The sequence below is a fragment of the Esox lucius genome, chromosome 15 (genome assembly GCF_011004845.1).
Source record: "Esox lucius isolate fEsoLuc1 chromosome 15, fEsoLuc1.pri, whole genome shotgun sequence".
NCBI lineage: Eukaryota > Metazoa > Chordata > Actinopteri > Esociformes > Esocidae > Esox > Esox lucius.
This window is the reverse complement of record NC_047583.1, coordinates 20,291,395-20,310,117: the sequence shown is the minus strand read 5'-3', so window position 1 is coordinate 20,310,117 and position 18,723 is coordinate 20,291,395. Positions and strand designations below refer to the sequence as shown.

At 38.8% G+C, this 18,723-nt stretch overlaps 1 protein-coding gene across 1 annotated transcript; it reads right to left on the bottom strand.

Moving 5' to 3' along the window:
* Positions 1-196: 196 nt before the first annotated feature.
* adgrf3a (adhesion G protein-coupled receptor F3a) lies at positions 197-16,808 on the bottom strand. The gene is made up of 17 exons (XM_013137355.4): positions 16,789-16,808; positions 16,594-16,651; positions 16,425-16,452; positions 15,907-16,035; positions 13,187-13,345; positions 7,361-7,467; positions 5,868-5,926; positions 5,649-5,773; positions 4,874-5,083; positions 4,076-4,321; positions 3,814-3,957; positions 3,178-3,362; positions 2,229-2,417; positions 747-2,084; positions 521-562; positions 379-414; positions 197-283 (listed from the first exon to the last, which is right to left on the bottom strand). The coding sequence occupies exons 2-17, from the start codon at positions 16,642-16,644 to the stop codon at positions 221-223; spliced, it is 3,111 nt and encodes a 1,036-aa protein (XP_012992809.3). The 5' UTR covers positions 16,645-16,651; positions 16,789-16,808; the 3' UTR covers positions 197-220.
* Between the last annotated feature and the right edge of the window lie 1,915 nt (positions 16,809-18,723).

Below are 18,723 nucleotides of genomic sequence, written 5' to 3'. Positions count from 1 at the left end.
AAATTGGAATAATAAGATTTACAGGCAAGCTCATCATATGAAAGACATTTAGATCATGTGCTTTGCCTTTGGACACAACTAATAAATTAGTTATAATGACAATGGACAGATCTCCCTGTTTGTGTCAGAATTTAGTATGTTAGATTTAAATGAACCCTAGATTAACTGTATAGGAAAAAGTATATGAACAGAAAACAGAATTATCCAACAGTAAAGCATGTCATTTCTTCTTCAGCGAGGAAGACATTTTGGTAGAACTTTCACCTAATGTTGATTGTGAGTTCTGGAGGAAGCATAAATGAGTTAGAGACATTACATCCAGTTGTTTTTGACCAATATATTTATGACAAATCAATTAAATATAATTTGTGATCTCACCTTTTTTTTCAAATATGCCAGTAGTGCAACACGAACCTGTTTGGATAAATGTTTAAATGGGTGTTTGTTTGGCTTTGTAATTGTCACTCATACATGTATTGCACCTTGCAATATAACATGTTCTATAGTTTAAAAAGCTTACCGTTCTTTCCCCCATATACGTGGTGAGTAGAATAAAGAAGCCCTGTGAGAGTATAAAAAACAATAATTGAATCATGTGACCTGAAGAAAGAACAGGCTTTTAATGTATTTTATCTAAAGGCAATTATCTTAGCCATTGTTATGTTCTATTCCATTTCAACTCATCCAATACTTAAACTGACTGAATTGAAAATTGTATTTCACCTGGACCCAGATTTCAGTCATACCTGGAAAGCGTTCAGCAGAGTGAAGCCATAGTTCACAATTTGGGCTATAGGTTGTACTGTTAGGTCAACCACCAAAACAAAAAATCCCAAAATCCATGTTCCACCAAAGATGGGGGTTAGGAGAACAACAGCTTTCAGGATACCTTTGGCCACTTCCTTTTCATCCTTGCTGTGGTTTTCTATACTTGGTCTCAAGAGCCTCATGATAACCACTATCATGCAGAACACATTGATTATTACAATAGTCCCGACAGGCAGAATGAACGCAAAGATTGAGCCCTGAAAAAGCCCTGCATAAATCAACCAACAAGTATCAGGGTCAAAGTAGATTTTTTCTTGGCCATAATTGAAACTGATGAAAGTAACAAATACTATTACCAGTGGACAGATATAGCCAATAAAAAAGCTCAGTCCCAAGCAAACCTTCTTGCTGATCTGATGGAACAGAAATATCATCTGATGAAGAATCATTATACTAAGACACAACATCCAGAAGAACATGGCCATGTAGCAAAAATGCATCAGCACCACACAGATTTTACACCAATTATTGATTTTTTGGGGAAAAGAGGAGGCGAGAAAGCTGCAGTCGGCAATCAGTAAACACAGGCAGATGTTAATGTGGGCTGTATGGCGACAGTACGAGACGTTAGACTTAACAACAGAGCTCCACACAAGACATTCTATCACCAGACAGATGAAAAGGGACACAATTGAGACACCGATACCCACATAGGTTATCTCATCCAAAAACGGCAGAACCGTTGCTGTCTTTGATACAAGGATGGTGAATGAGGATAAGTGGTTACAGTAACAGTTATTTTCATCGTTGGCACCACCCCATGTACAACCATTACTAGACCATTTATTTCTCATGAAATCCCAAAACACGCACACCATCTCATGGTTGCGGGGTCTTGTGCTGATCAATTTGAAGTTTATTGAGACTGATCCATTCCCAGTGGTTGATCCATTCCCAGTGGTAGTGGACACCACAATGCTATTTGGCACCTGATCTGCTGATTGATTTAGATAGTAGTTCAGATTTTGAAACCCTGTCGTTTTAACCCAGTTATTTGATTCAGTAGACATTGACACAGTGACGTTGAAGACTTGGTTTTCACACACTGCCCCATTCGGTTGACAACTACCCATTTGTATGTTTGGGTATGAAAATGTGGATCCATTGACCTGTGACTGTTCAACCAGGCCTTCAACAGTACTCAGATATCTTTCAGCTATGGACATGTTGTTAACTCTAGGAGTATTGGGGTTGACAGATGTCCATGAGCTTTGAAGAGTGTTATACAAAAGATTGCTGGACGAGTTTAGAGCAAGCTGAAAACAGGGAAGAGGGGCGGGGGGGGGGGGGGGGGGGTCATGTTTTAGTACAGGTCATGATTTTGTTTTCATTATTGTTTACTATAATATTTTGTTATAATAGATTATACATACAGCCAAACAAATTAACAATGTTCTTACTTGTAACTGAGTCACATTCATTATGAAACTTGCTTGAGAAGATGCATCGTTGACGTTTGAGAGAATGCTCACCGAAGCATTCAAATTAGCATATGTGTTTATGGACTCTGAGTTACTGGTGGAAGTTATCAGACCTAAAAATACTTGTTGAGCGTTACTACTAAAGTAGCCAAGTCCACTTCCAACATTCTGTAATGGCAGAAGAAATAAATGTATGTAAAAATGGGTCAATAATTATAATTAAAAACTATAATTAAATAGTTTTAAAGCATGCAGACATAGTCAAAAGGTTTAGTTGTCGTACTAACAAACAAACTGTTGGAGGACCCTTAAGGGGTTTTACACATTGAAACTGGGGGAACTCTGTTCTTTAAAGTTCTATAAAGAACCAATTTTATGCCTTTGGGGTAGATTTTTGAGAGGGTACGATCTTGAAATGGTTATTTGAGAAACAATTATGAGGAGTTCTTTAATGTATAAAGAATAGACAGCAGAATATGACTATATTTACAGGTGCATGAAATATGTGTATGACTGGCTGTATTGGATGTTAATTGGCAGACTCTTTTTGGATGTTGGCCAAGGTATTGTCTCTGCTGCCTGTGTCAAAGTTAGGAAATGCATATAACCTTGAGATGATCAGGTTGTAATCATTTGTCAAGTGATTAGTAAACCATGTAATTCGAGATTCAGAAAATGCGTTATATTGTTCCTTTCAAAAACTAAAAAACCTAGCCCTTTAAAATGGGGATGCATAAATGTCTTAACCTGTTGACATTTTTCCTTGAAGAGCATATGGGGGTTCCCCTACAGTTTCAGTGTGAAAAATCCTGTAATAAACTTTTCTTTTTAGATTCTACAGTTAGTTTGTAAGCTAGAAATGTATTTTAAATTCCAGAAATAGATGTATAAATCCAGAAATTCCTTTCAAAAAGACATTAATGCCTACCATAGATAAAGACAAAAGGTTATTTAGATCAGGATTTACACAGTTCGATATCTCAGTGCTCCATATTCCATCAACTGAACATTGTCTCTCACGGTATCCAATACCATTTGTACATATCTGCTTAGCTGTAAAGCCAGCCTTTGCAATTGGCCATGCACTATCAGCTGCACAAAACATGGAATTTTCTATGGATGTAAACAAACAATAATTAGGTTAAAAACTCCTTGACAATAAGTAAGGCACCAGCATTCTTCAATATATCTCTACAGGGCGAATTCGCTATTGCCTGCCAGATCTCACAACACACAGACAGGGGTTTTACATACTAGTGAAGTGCATCATGTGGTGTTTTAATCTGATGCATGACATAATCATTAGTTTCATGCAATGCAACATCTGTAATGGTTCCCCTGCTTAGATGTTACATGCCATGTCATTGATTGTGTTATCAGCTAAAGGATTGCTATAAAATGATGATGTGGTAAGTAGATATGTTTAAAGGCCTACTGTACCTATCCAGGTATTGTTGGGATATGTAGGCATCAGCAACATCTGAGCAGAGGAACTCCTATTGCACCCTTTACAGCATTATTGTTGGTATTGGGGAATACACTTGGTATGCTTGTTTATACCTACTGTAGATAACAGGAATGTTGACTGTTGCATATCTGCTTTGGTTTAAGCTGTTCGTAAAAGTACAGGTTTCAGATGGTGGGGTACTCTGGTCGCAAAGCACACTGATATAAATGTTGTAAGTGATTGTATTGCTGGCGCTATTGTCTGTGAAAGGAACGATTATGATTTTGTTATTAAGCATTGCTGTTCATTTTGTTTTGATATAAACTTTTGTATGAAACAACAAAACAAATGAATGTGATGCCCAATGGCTGAAACTTACTTTGAGGCTGGTTTAATTTCTCTGTGTTGTTTCCAGTCCATGCCACGATATACTTTTCTGTGCTATTCGTAATTATACATTGAACTGTGACAGGGACAACACTTGCTGAACCTCTGCAGTCTGGAAATTGGGGACTGCTGCTTATATCAATAGTTGGTGGCAGGAGTGCTATGACTAGATTTGCACTGGCCTTGTTTTCTATGGTCACATTGGAGGATAAGGGATTGAAGACGCATGTGTACATTCCTGAAGGCAAATGAAAAGGGGAGAAACGATTAACTTAATGATTAACGTTTATCAGTTGTCCAGGTGACTCTTGACCATGTCACTCAGTGGTCTAAAGCCTAGGCATTAATTTGGCTATGTAACATGAGTTGTTATTTACCATTTAACCTCCACTACATGTTTTGCAGGGTACACTGTAAAAGAAAATCTCTGGCAAGTCTATGGCCGTTAAATTCTGCACATTTTGCCTTACAACATGTGTTGCTGTGTTTATAGTTACAAAAATGTTGCTATGATATACAAACTCATTATTTAAAATCTTCCTAATTTTGTCGAGACCAACTTTTACTATCAGTTCTACAGTGTGTCTAACATTGCAGGCTATGTCTGAAAAGCACAGTGAAAAACACTTTCATATATTATGACAAGTAGTGTCCCAAATATCCCTATTTTCATGGACCAGGGCATATTGGGATTTAGGGTGCCATTTGGGAAACCATCAAAGACTAACCGGCTCTTGTGACCTTTACTATTATCTTCTACTACAGTAGAAAAATAAAAGTTTACACAAACCTGCCCAGAGCTCTGATGTCTTCTTCAGGTCAACTGTAATCATTCTGGTAGTGTTAGTCACATTAGCCTCAGTACCAGTCGTGATGTCAAAGTTGCCTGTATTTGTCAGAATCAGTTTGCTTGGTTTCATGTCCTCCAATGTTGTGCAGTATATTGTCTGTTTAGAATGATATGGTACTGGGCCTTGTGGTACATGAATCGTCACAAGTCCTGTAAACAAAGGAAAACATAACAGGATTCTATAGTGCACCAATTTCACTTTCATATCCTAAATTAATTAAGAATTCTAGCTGTTTTTCTAGCTTACATTTCTTCGTGTGCACCTACATTTTTTTAAATATGCGCATACATGCCTCAATCAAGTTGTCCCCCTGCCAGCATGCTAGCTGATATGTGGTGCTACACATTAGTGGTGCAAGAGCTGACATTCTGCCTTCACTACAAAAGCACATTATACATTCAAATAAATTATTATTTACTTTAATTAATTTATATCAATCTCTCAGACACAATAAAATTGTATCTCAAAGTGTTTATTTCCTGTTATTAAATTACATCTGTCAGGATTAAAGTCAATTGAATTGGCTGAATTGGAATGTAATTCATCCCAACCTTGATATCTTGGTTGGATTTCATGTATCTCAAATTAGGAATCCTGCTATAGCATTGGGTCATCTTGTACATGCAATATTATTAATTAAGAAATTAGAAGGCCTAACTGAGACCCTTGAAACATACTGATAAAGTTGGATGTACACTGGCTAATTTGTCATACCTGTTGTCACCAGAGAGATCACAGCATTATTTTGACTCTGCAAGAAGACTGAGCAGCTTGCCAGATCCTCAGCTGAAATGTTGGTGTTGATGCTCATTTGAAAATTTATGTTGACACTACCAGCACTTAAAATAATCAAAAACAAAGATATGAGATCATGTGTACTTTACTGTATGATAATTCCAGAAAAAGAAAGAAATTCTAAACAAGCTGAAATACCTGAAACCTGTGATGATTAAGTTGTCAAAGTAACGTAATGTACTGTAAACTTGTTTCAACTAGAAGAAAGAAAACAAGTTGTTGCATGTTGAAATGTGATAATGGTTATGCACATATAGATCTTTGAGGAGTTGTCAACTTGGTTTTATAACCACTTTTCCAAAACAGTTGGGAAGCTACATAAAATGCAAATAAAACAATGCAATGATGCGCAAATCATTTATCCCTAAATTGAATTGAACATTTTACAAAGACAACATATCAAATGTTTAAACTTGGAAATGTTATTGTTTTTGGAAAAATGCATGACCATTTTGAATTTGATGCCAGCAACATGTTTCAGTAAAGTTGGGACAGGGCCATCTTTACCACTGTGTTGCATCACCTCTTCTTTTAACAATACTCTGTGAGAATTTAGGAATTGAGGAGACCAATTGCTGTAGTTATGAAAGTGAAATGTATTCCCATTCTTGCTTTGTATAGGATTTCAACATCTCAACAGTTCGGGGTCTCCAATCTCCTTCACAGACGTGCAAGTCACCCATGCCAAGTGCGCTAATGCACCCCTACACCATCACGGATGCTGGCTCTGAATTGTGCGCTGCTATGAAGCTGAATGGTCCCCTCCTCTTTAGCCCAGAGGACACGGCGTCCATTCCCAAAAATATTTTCACATTTCGTTAGACCACAGGACAGTTTTGGACCTCAGTCCATCTTAAATGAGCTTGGGCCCAGAGAAGGCGGCAGCGTTTCTGGATCTTGATATATCTTGTTTCTTATTTACATGGTAGATTTTTAACTTGCCTTTGTGGATGCAGCAATGCACTGTGTTCACACAATGATCTTCGGAGGTTTTCCTGAGTCAATGCAGTGATGTCCAAAACAGAATCGTGTCTGTTTTTAATGCAGTGAGGACCTCAAGATCACGGCCATACACGGCCACAGTTTTTGACCTTGTTCCTTGCATACAGAGATTTTTCTGGATTCTCTGACATTTTTAACGGTATTATGTACTGTAGATGATGAAAAACATTATTCTTAATTTGTTGCACTATTTGCCCACACAGTCTGTCATGGAGTGGTGAACGACTCTCCATCCTCACTTCATTTTTTGAAATGTGTTGCTGGCATCAAATTCAAAGTGGGTATATTTTCCAATAAACAAAAGAATGTCTCAGTTTCAATATTTGATATGTTGTCTTTGTACAATTTTCTATTTAATACAGGGTTTAAATGATTTGGAAATCATTGCATTCTGTTTTTATTCACATTTTATGCAGCATCCCCACTTTTTGGGAAATGAGGTTGTACATATATTGTATTTGAATTAAATATAGGCATTACAATATTTAATCTTATGGAATATCCTAATTATTGTTTTTGTATACATAATGTGTGTTTCTTTACATGGATAAATTTACACACCATAATTTGGTAATCCTTTTAATGCCTACATTTAAGCTGTTTATATTTTTACCGTGTATATAACATACCAGTGGCAAATATTTGGTTGTCAAATCAGTATATCGTTGAGATGTTGCATCTTGGAGATTGCTAGAATAAACCTCTGATGTTGTGGTAAAGACTCCATTGACAGTAACTGTAAACAAAACAAATAATGAATTGGGATGTGTACGGCATCTTTTGCATTATGTTTTTGAACAGTCTTATAGAATATGTATCTGTTTGTGTAGTATAGAATTTAGTATTTTCCATACACACAAACACCTAGACGCATCTAGCCCAAAAACTATTGTAGCGCTTCCTCTCTTACACAATGGAGTTTCTGTACATTTAACAGCAGATTTCCTGCAAATGCTTTGTTCATGTAATATTTGTGTGAGAGTGACTGACAAAATCTATGGGGCCTGGCATTCCGAATAATCTGCCAAAAAATTACTGATCAGAACATGAAGTGATATTGTGCACTGTGGTCTTGTTAAAGTAAGTTAAAGTTAAGTTGACAGGCTTTCTTTGCTTTTTCAAAATTTTGAAGAGATATGGATTTTGATGTTGTTGAAATTTTAAGATACAGCCAAAAGTATTAAAAAGTTAAATGCCAGACAAAAAACATTGTATTAGAAATACATACTTCTAATATTAAAGGCACAATGACGGAATACTGATGTAAATTGGTGTTGTTCAAAAGCACACTGCATAGGTCTTCAACCCTCTCCTGGGGACCCCACAGCCAATCCATCTATTAGATGTATCCCAGAGCTAGCACACCTGAGTCAACTTATTAACTAATTAACATGCCCTTACCTGCTGAATCAGGGCTAAAACTAAACTGTGAGATGACGGGGAGTCCCCAGGAGAGGTTTGAAGACTTATGGCATACTGTATACAGTACAGTACAGTACCCTCCACTAATGTTGGCAACCTTGGCAAATATTAGAGAGAAAATAATAATTTATCATAAAACCATTTTTTCCTCAAATTTCTGAAACAATTATTGGCACCCCTTAATTTAATACTTTATGCAACCTCCTTTTGCAAAGATACCAGCTCTGAATATTCTCCTACGATGCATTATGAGGGTGAGTACACATGACAGGGTCTGAAACCATTCCTCCATACAGAATCTCTCCAGATCCTACAGAGTCTAATGTTCATGCTTATGAACTCTCCTCTTCAGCTCATTCCACAGGCTTTCTTGGGGGTTAAGTTTGGGGGACTGGAATGGAAATGATCTGTGGTCAGTAAGCCATTTTTATGTTGATTTTGATGTGCTTTCTGAGTTTTGATCATTGGAAAATCCAACCATTGGCCATATTAAGCTTCCAGGCAAAGGCATTCAGGTTGTGATTTAATATCTGCTGGTACCTGGTGGAGTCCATGACACCATGTATTCTAACAAGTTGTCCAGGGCCTTTGGAAGAAAAACAGACCCACAACATCAAAGATCCACCAACATTCTTCACAGAGGGAATGAGGTACATTCATGCACAACTATCGTTCTGTCTACGCCAGCCAATGCCGGAGTGAGTCTTAGGGAGAATCGGGACCATTCCTGCTGGGCCGCTGGTTGTTGGCCCAGTGACCAATGTTTGGAAAAGCAATTTGATCATCCCACTGTCAACACTGAATCTTGTGAATGCTTGTCTCAAGTGTTTACCAGGCTCTAGTTTATGAGTCCAGCCTAACTACATGTTAGTAGGCTACACATCCGTTAGTTCAATGGATGCATGGAAACTGGAATATCCCCCTATGTGTCCCGCAACTCAATCTCCCTGCAAAAAACCCACTGAACGAAAATGCCAGCCGTGCCTCCCTTACGTTGGACCCTCTTCACCAACTGGTCCCGAGACATTGGGTTGCGTGAATCCACATGCTAAAACCTTGCTTGTAGATTGGTATATTGTCATATTCAAATATTCTAATAGTGGAACTAAAAAACTACTTGCGTGATCTGCATAAATTACTGATCTCCCCTGATTAATGTTTGTAGAACATGCCTAGCATCCTTGATTACTTCTTGCCATTTCCTATTCAAGTAGCCTATTTAATGCATTTAGTTGAATTTGGGAACAATTTTATTAACCATCCATCAGGAAAGCCAATGTTTTACAGGCCCCCACCTGAACCCCATTCTAAACACATTTCAGCCTAAACATCAGAGTACAATACCTTGAAAAGCTTAGGTGTGATACAGTGTTGGATCAAATGTAAGGAGTCAGGTAACAATAACCTCAACTGGTAAAAAAAAACATACAAATGCACACTCTGCAGGACTAACGCATTTTATACAGTAACCTAATGTACCAGTTGAGGTACTTGTTACCTAAATAAGGAGAACAATATGAAATGGTAGAACTATGGGCTGGTAGACCAGCAATCTTCTATTCAGATTTATATGGGCTACATATGCACTCACCTAAAGGATTATTAGGAACGCCTGTTAAATTTCTCATTAATGCAATTATCTAATCAACCAATCACATGGCAGTTGCTTCAATGCATTTAGGGGTGTGGTCCTGGTCAAGACAATCTCCTGAACTCCAAACTGAATGTCAGAATGGGAAAGAAAGGTGATTTAAGCTATTTTGAGCGTGGCATGGTTGTTGGTGCCAGACAGGCAGGTCTGAGTATTTCACAATCTGCTCAGTTACTGGGATTTTCACGCACAACCATTTCTAGGGTTTACAAAGAATGGTGTGAAAAGGGAAAAATATCCAGTATGCGGCAGTCCTGTGGGCGAAAATGCCTTGTTGATGCTAGAGGTCAGAGGAGAATGGGCCGACTGATTCAAGCTGATAGAAGAGCAACTTTGACTGAAATAACCACTAGTTACAACCGAGGTATGCAGCAAAGCATTTGTGAAGCCACAACATGCACAACCTTGAGTCGGATGGGCTACAACAGCAGAAGACCCCACCGGGTACCACTCATCTCCACTACAAATAGGAAAAAGAGGCTACAATTTGCACAAGCTCCCCAAAATTGGACAGTTGAAGACTGGAAGAATGTTGCCTGGTCTGATGAGTCTCGATTTCTGTTGAGACATTCAGATGGTAGAGTCAGAATTTGGCGTAAACAGAATGAGAACATGGATCCATCATGCCTTGTTACCACTGTGCAGGCTGGTGGTGGTGGTGTAATGGTGTGGGGAACGTATTCTTGGCACACTTTAGGCCCCTTAGTGCCAATTGGGCATCGTTTAAATGCCACTGCCTACCTGAGCATTGTTTCTGACCATGTCCATCCCTTTATGACCACCATGTACCCATCCTCTGATGGCTACTTCCAGCAGGATAATGCACCATGTCACAAAGCTCTAATCATTTCAAATTGGTTTCTTGAACATGACAATGAGTTCACTGTACTGAAATGGCCCCCATTCAAGGGCAGTGGCAACATGCATTTATTTAATTCCAGGTCATGAACAGTTCACATGAAGAGATCTTCAATTTAATGGAGATCTTCATAAGAACCAATGGAATCGACTGGACACGCTCTGTGGGATTATGTACTGATAGGGGAAAGTCGATGACAGGGAAGTATACTGGACTTATAGCTCACTTTAGGATAGTCTGTCCATCCATTCTCAGGTCACTTCTTGATGATGGATGTCAGTGCTACAGGGCGGTAATCATTCAGGCAGGTGATGTAAGGTTTCTTCGGTACAGGGACGATGGTGGTCTGTTTGAAGCAGACAGAGACGGGGAGAGGTTTAATGTGGAGGCTTGCAAGGGTTCACTTAAAAAAGAAAAATCCTCACATCAGCCGTGGTTATGGACAGAGTGTAGTCGTCCTGGTTCTCAGCAAGCCTTCCAGAAGGAATAGTGTTGGTCGCCTCAAACCGTGCATAGAAGGAGTTGAGCTCGTTGGGGAGGGAGGCGGCAGGCAGGGCATCATTGCTGTTTTTCCCTTTACAGTCTGTAATGGGTTGCAGTCCACACCACATGCATCTTGGGTCAGAGCTGCGGTCGTTAGACTCCAACTAATCAATGTAGTCTCTTTTGGCATCTCTGATGGCCTTTTGTAGGTCATATCAGGACCTCCTCAGAGCCTCCAAGTTCCCAGAACTATAGGCAGGGGACGGTGCTCTGAGCATAGTCCCCTGCATATAGACCAATAGGCAGGGCTTTTTTGTGGAAAGTCAGAACATTTCCCCCTCGGTACGACATCATCGATGGACTTTTTGTGTGTTCATTAATGTCCCCATCAACTGCATCAACAAACATCTGCCAATCTGTTGTCTCAAAGCAGTCATGTACAGCGGTAATGGATACCTCATTACAGCACTGAACTGCCCAAAAAGATAGAAAAACCAGCCAGGGTGATGGCCGAGTCAGGTACCGTGGGTTCCAACCAGGTCTCTAAATATGCTAGCACAGAACATTTCACAATATCCCCTTGAAAGTTAATCTGTGCGTGTAGTTCGTCCATTTTATTGTCCAAGGATTAAACATTTGCGAGTATAATCCACATTAATGGCAGATTGCAGTTTCTGGTACAAGATCTACGTAGGATACCGGCACATTTGCCTCTCTTCTTTCTCCTCCGTCGGCGTATTGCTAAACAAATCGGCGCCAGGACAAAGGAATTGCAGCAGGCGCTCTGGTAAGTAGTGTAAAAGTCAGAATTCAATGATGAACGAATTTCCAAAAGTGCTAGTCAATCCTGGTGTATGAGCGACAGTGCAGCATGAACAAAAATAAAAAACTATATAAACAATGTAAACAGTAATAAGCAAAAAACTACACAGTGAACAATGAGCCATTGTAAGTGAGGCCTTTCTCTATGGCGCACTAGAAGTAGTCAGTGCAACCTTTCTCTACAGCGAATCGGAAGTAATATTTATACCCCACTGAAAGAAACATTTACCACATAAATGTTCCTTATCACTGAGGTAAACTTAAAGATGTCAAACGTGAATGGGAATATACTTTAGTTAGATTTAATACATAAGAATTTCGAGAGGACAGGGTGCCAATGACTGTGGCACACATTTTGGAGAAAAATATTTATATCACACTTTCTTTTCAATCATTTTATTTCAGTTAAAGGTTTGAGTGTTGTGAATATATTATATATTTGAAAGAAAAAAATTACAGCCTGTTTAGCTCATATTTACCAAGGATGCCAATATTAGTTGAGGTCACTGTAAATATACAGTGTTTGTATGTACTGATAAATGAACTAGTACTCACATGAGGTTTCAGAGATATTTAGTAATTGTACTGTGTGCATTTTTATAAATCCTTGCAGTCAAACAACCATAATACTTAGCATATTTATTTAGTTTTTTGTGTTTAATCCAGACTGCGTTCTTACCTGCGGCTATGTGTACCACTAATTCAAACTTTAACCTCAATCCTAAACCTAAAAAATACTATTATTACAAGGGAGGTTGTTGGTACACTCACTACTTTTCTAACTCTCAACACGATTTTGATAATCTGAACATTTCGCAAAGTCTAGTATACCTATAGGATGTGGCAACACACAAAACATTGTTTTTCTATCCTTGTGGGGTCAGAAATCCATGTAACTTTTTTCTAGCCCTAACCCTTATTTTAACCTAACTCTAACAGCAATAAGCAAACATTTATGCCTAAACTTAACCTATTCCTAACACTTCACCATAATCTTAATCGGTAATACCTAAACCTAAAATTATCCCCAATTCTAATACTAACACTATGTACAAATGCACGATTTTTACAAAACCAAATGTTTCAACTAGAAACTGCATTTCCCATAGAGGGGACTTACCTAAAAACCTTGTGGGGATACACTTTTCAGGTTTACTTTCTTTTGGGGGACCCCACATTAACACATAGACGCGGATCACTCACTCACGCACACATTACCTCTTGTTTTGGGAAGGCACATTGGTTTCCAGTTGTTAAATGTGCTGTTTGCAAATAAGCAGGATTCCTGGTTACAACATTCATGATGTTGTTGAGATACTTCATCACTCCAAGTATTGCCAGGGCGGCAACGGCAGTTTCCACTGGTAGTATTGCAGACTGAAATATTTCCAATGCATTTTAACGATGTACAACACATTGTGTAGGCTCATATACAAACTGATTCATGATGGCATTTATTGAATAGACTTCTTCCCGCAAGTAGCCATCATTTCTGTTTCTATTAATAATTCAGAATTTTCCATTTACTGTTTATATTAGTTGCCAATCTTCCCATAGCATGAAATACAAGACCAACCAAATGTTTACATTTTAGTGTTTATAATTTTCATAATCTCTAGCAACAATACTTACCAGTCAACAGGTTTAAAGTGTCTCACTACCAACTAAGCAAAAGAAATACATTCAGGTACTCCCTTTTTTGCTTTCTGCCTGTAGTATGTGATTGATCACAGGGTAGAATGGACGATAATGGCAGCCCATGCAGGAAATATGAGATCCTGTTTTTAGGTTAGAGATACAGTGGGGAGAACAAGTATTTGATACACTGCTGATTTTGCAGGTTTTCCCACTTACAAAGCATGTAGAGGTCTGTCATTTTTATCATAGGTACACTTCAACTGTGAGAGATGGAATCTAAAACAAAAATCCAGAACATCACATTTAATTTTAAATAATTTATTTGCATTTTATTGCATGACATAAGTATTTGATCACCTACCGACCAGTAAGAATTCCAGCTCTCACAGGCCTGTTAGTTTTTTCTTTAAGAAGCCCTCCTCTTCTCCACTCATTAGTGGAATTAACTGCACCTGTTTGAACTCGTTACCTGTATAAAAGACACCTGTCCACACACTCAAACAAACAGACTCCAACCTCTCCACAATGGCCAAGACCAGAGAGCTGTGTAAGGACATCAGGGATAAAATTGTAAACTTGCACAAGGCTGGGATGGGCTACAGGAGAATAGGCAAGCAGCTTGGTGAGATGGCAACAACTGTTGGCGCAATTATTAGAAAATGGAAGAAGTTCAAGATGACGGTCTGGGGCTCCATGCAAGATCTCACGTCTTGGGGCATCAATGATCATGAGGAAGGTGAGGGATCAGCCCAGAACTACATGGCAGGACCTGGTCAATGACCTGAAGAGAGCTGGAGCCACAGTTTCAAAGAAAACCATTAGTAACACTACGCTGTCATGGATTAAAATCCTGCAGCGCACGCAAGGTCCCCCTACTCAAGCCAGCGCATGTCCAGGCCCATCTGAAGTTTGCCAATGACCATCTGGATAATCCAGAGGAGGAATGGGAGAAGGTCATGTGGTCTGATGAGACAAGAGTAGAGCTTTTTGGTCTATACTCCACTCGCCGTGTTTGGAGGAAGAAGAAGGATGAGTACAAACCCAAGAACACCATCCCAACAGTGAAGCATTGAGGTGGAAACATCATTCTTTGGGGTTGCTTTTCTGCAAAGGGGACAGGAGGACTACACTGTATTGAGGGGAGGATGGATGGAGCCATATATCGCAAGATATTGGCCAACAACCTCCTTCCCTCAGTAGGAGCATTGAAGATGGGTTGTGGGTGGGTCTTCCAGCATGACAACGACCTGAAACACAAATCCAAGGAGTGGTTCCGTAAGAAGCATCTCAAGGTCCTGGAGTGGCCTAGCCAGTCTCCAGACCTGAACCCCATAGAAAACCTTTGGAGGGAGCTGAAAGTCCGTATTGCCCAGCGACAGCCCCAAAACCTGAAGGATCTGGAGAAGGTCTGTATGGAGGAGTGGGCCAAAATCCCTGCTGCAGTGTGTGTAAACCTGGTCAAGAACTACAGGAAACGTATGATCTCTGTTATTGCAAACAAAGGTTTCTGTACCAAATATTAATTTCTGCTTTTCTGATGTATCAAATACTTATGTCATGCAATAAAATGCAAATTAATTACTTAAAATCATACAATGTGATTTCCTGGATTTTTGTTTTAGATTCCGTCACTCACAGTGGAAGAGTACCTATGATAAAAATTACAGACATGCTTTGTAAGTGGGAAAACCTTTGTAAGTGTATCAAATACTTATTCTCCCCACTGTACATTCCATCAGTTTACTGGTATTGTTGTTTCTAGAGATTATGGAAAACCAATAGGAAACCAATAGGAAATAAATGGTTATTTTTAACCATGTTTGGCTGATGATGGATTTCATTTTATGGATCTAATGCAATATATAAGATTTTTACTGAACTACTAGCATCAAAACAAGTAAAAATCATCAAAACCATATCCCCAGAGGACATATTCGTTTAATGTTTTAAGTTAATGTTTCAAATAATATTTTTATGTATGATATACAGTAGTCCCCATTTAAACTATCTCATTGGTCTGTCCAGCAGTGTGCACTGATTTGTAATCTCTTTATAATTAATTCCAACACTCGCAGTACTGTCCTTCCCCCCCGAAACCACCCTGGCCTAGCTAGTCCTATATTGGTCTTGTCGGTAAAAGAAGGAGACAAGTTGTCTCATTGATTAGAGGCAGAATTCCTCATAGATACCCTTTATTTTAAACGTTAAAATAAATGGCTAGTAAAAGTTGCGGCATAAACCTAGAAACTAGAGAGTTTTTAATGTAGATTCATTTTCTGGAGCAAATAATGCATATTTACCGGTTGTAACTTGAGGATTTGTAACTTTCACAGGATTGTCCATGTTAAAAGTTTGAAGAACATTTTCAGCACAATTTAATATAGAAGCCTCAACTGTAAGTACCAGATAGTAGACTTTTGTTGAGTTACCTGAAACATTCAAAACACAATGCAAAACAAACTTTCAAAATATTATGTAAATACTTCAAGTATTTGTACTGTACAAAAAGTAGAGACATGTAAGTGATCAATTGGTAGATGCTCATTGTTTACCCATACCCTCGGCACTGCATCATCATTATTAAACCCTGTCACATTAGCTAGTTCGGTATAAGACATAAACTTGTGGGGTTCATTTCATTTGTATTCAGTGAATAGTTTCACAGTGGATTCATGGAATTAAATAGACCCTAACAAACCTGGCACTTTTTCAAATTGCACCTGCAGGCCCGAATCTAAAAGCACACTGCTGTATATGAAATAGGGGGCCATTTGGGATGTAGAGTCTTCGAAACAGGGAAAAATAGAAATGAACTCACCCAATGCAGAGACCTGAGCAACAGCAACCTGAGCAACAGCAACACACACATTATTGTTCACATAAAGTATGTTCAGAGGAAATAAATGGCTAAATAATCAGAGTTATGATCCACATTGTAAAAGTATTTTATAACATTAAAAAAATCTACAAACATAAAAATGACTAACCTTATTGCAAATTAGTCCAAGGAAATATAATAATAGAACGAAATACTTCATTTTGAACCTGCAGATGGAAACAGGGTGAAATAAATGTATAGTTGTTGACAGTATACCACAACTGGAAAATGACCAAGCTTATGTTTATAGAAATTGTTTAGTGCTAGCATTAATGCATCTTTTTGATTAAGTTTTTAAACTTACTGGTATTTTGCAATATGACTGGTATAGCAAATTTATTTTACACTCCACAAATAGGTCCAGAAATGAATAATGTTATTCAGATGGAAAATTGAGGCATAACATGTAAGATGTCCTACTGTTAGTGCAATTAAAAAATATATCCAAATATCCTCACAGAATGAAACATACCAACCGTGCCTCTCTTGCTCCCTTTAGTGTTATAAAAAAACGAATTCAGTAGGTGAAGTGAAGCACATCCATTCCTGAGCAGATGTTTGGTTGAGGGGAAATTCAGGTTGATAAGTAGTTCCTAGAGAACAATAAAAACAAAACTGCTACAGGAAAGACTGTAAGCCAAAACATCCTATTTGCATCAGAAGTCACATTATGAAAAGTAGTTATGGAAATTATAAGATAGAGTATCATTACGCAATATGTCATGAAATAACCCTGTTGATGCAAACTGAAATTTGCAGTAGACAATTCAGCAACTCAAAACTTTGTGTTGGAAGTTAACTGGACGTGGACATATCAAGGATAACTGGGAAGTGAAATGTAAGCTACTACTGAACATTTGAAAAGTACCAACCTAAAGACAAGTGAGACAATGAAAATGAATGAATGGAAACTGTCTCCCCACATGGAGCTAATAATTTCCAGCTTTGTACTGGGGTGACTCAACTACACCAACCTATCCCAGCCAGAGGATAACCCTAGTTTAAAGTTTTAATTGTCATATATACACTCACCTAAAGGATTATTAGGAACACCTGTTCAATTTCGCATTAATGCAATTATCTAATCAACCAATCACATGGCAGTTGCTTCAATGCATTTAGGGGTGTGGTCCTGGTCAAGACAATCTCCTGAACTCCAAACTGAATGTCAGAATGGGAAGGTGATTTAAGCAATTTTTAGCGTGGCATGGTTGTTGGTGCCAGACGGGCCGGTCTGAGTATTTCCCAATCTGCTCAGTTACTGGGATTTTCACGCACAACCATTTCTAGGGTTTACAAAGAATGGTGTGAAAAGGGAAAAACATCCAGTATGCGGCAGTCCTGTGGGCGAAAAATGCCTTGTTGATGCTAGAGGTCAAAGGAGAATGGGCCAACTGATTCAAGCTGATAGAAGAGCAACTTTGACTGAAATAACCACTTGTTACAACCGAGGTATGCAGCAAAGCATTTGTGAAGCCACAACACGCACAGCCTTGAGGCGAATGGGCTACAACAGCAGAAGACCACACCGGGTACCACTCATCTCCACTATAAATAGGAAAAAGAGGCTAGAATTTGCACGAGCACACCAAAATTGGACAGTTGAAGACTAGAAGAATGTTGCCTGGTCTGATGAGTCTCGATTTCTGTTGAGACATTCAGATGGTAGAGTCAGAATTTAGTGTAAACAGTATGAGAACATGGATCCATCATGCCTTGTTACCACTGTGCAGGTTGGTGGTGGTGGTGTAATGGTGTGGGGGACGTTTTCTTGGCACACTTTAGGCCCCTTAGTGCGAATTGGGCATCGTTTAAATGCCACAGCCTACCTGAGCATTGTTTCTGACCATGTCCATCCCTTTATGACCACCATGTACCCATCCTCTGATGGCTACTTCCAGCAGGATAATGCACAATGTCACAAAGCTCGAATCATTTCAAATTGGTTTCTTGAACATGACAATGAGTTCACTGTACTGAAATGGCCCCCATAGTCACCATATCTCTACCCAATAGAGCATCTTTGGGATGTGGTGGAACGGGAGCTTCGTGCCCTGGATGTGCATCCCACAAATCTCCATCAACTGCAAGATGCTATCCTATCAATATGGGCCAACATTTCTAAAGAATGCTTTCAGCACCTTGCTGAATCAATGCCACGTAGAATAAAGGCAGTTCTGAAGGCGAAAGGGGGTCAAACACAGTATTAGTATGGTGTTCCTAATTATCCTTTAGGTGA

What these genes read in the sequence shown, in the direction of transcription:
- adgrf3a (XM_013137355.4), bottom strand. Translation starts at nt 16,644, where the DNA reads ATGAAGTATTTCGTTCTATTATTATATTTCCTTGGACTAATTTGCAAT. An exon ending in TGCTCAGGTCTCTGCATTGG is followed by an intron (nt 16,036 to 16,424) that starts GTGAGTTCATTT and finishes TGAATGTTTCAG; the next exon opens with GTAACTCAACAAAAGTCTAC. An exon ending in GATCTCTCTGGTGACAACAG is followed by an intron (nt 5,084 to 5,648) that starts GTATGACAAATT and finishes CTTTGTTTACAG; the next exon opens with GACTTGTGACGATTCATGTA.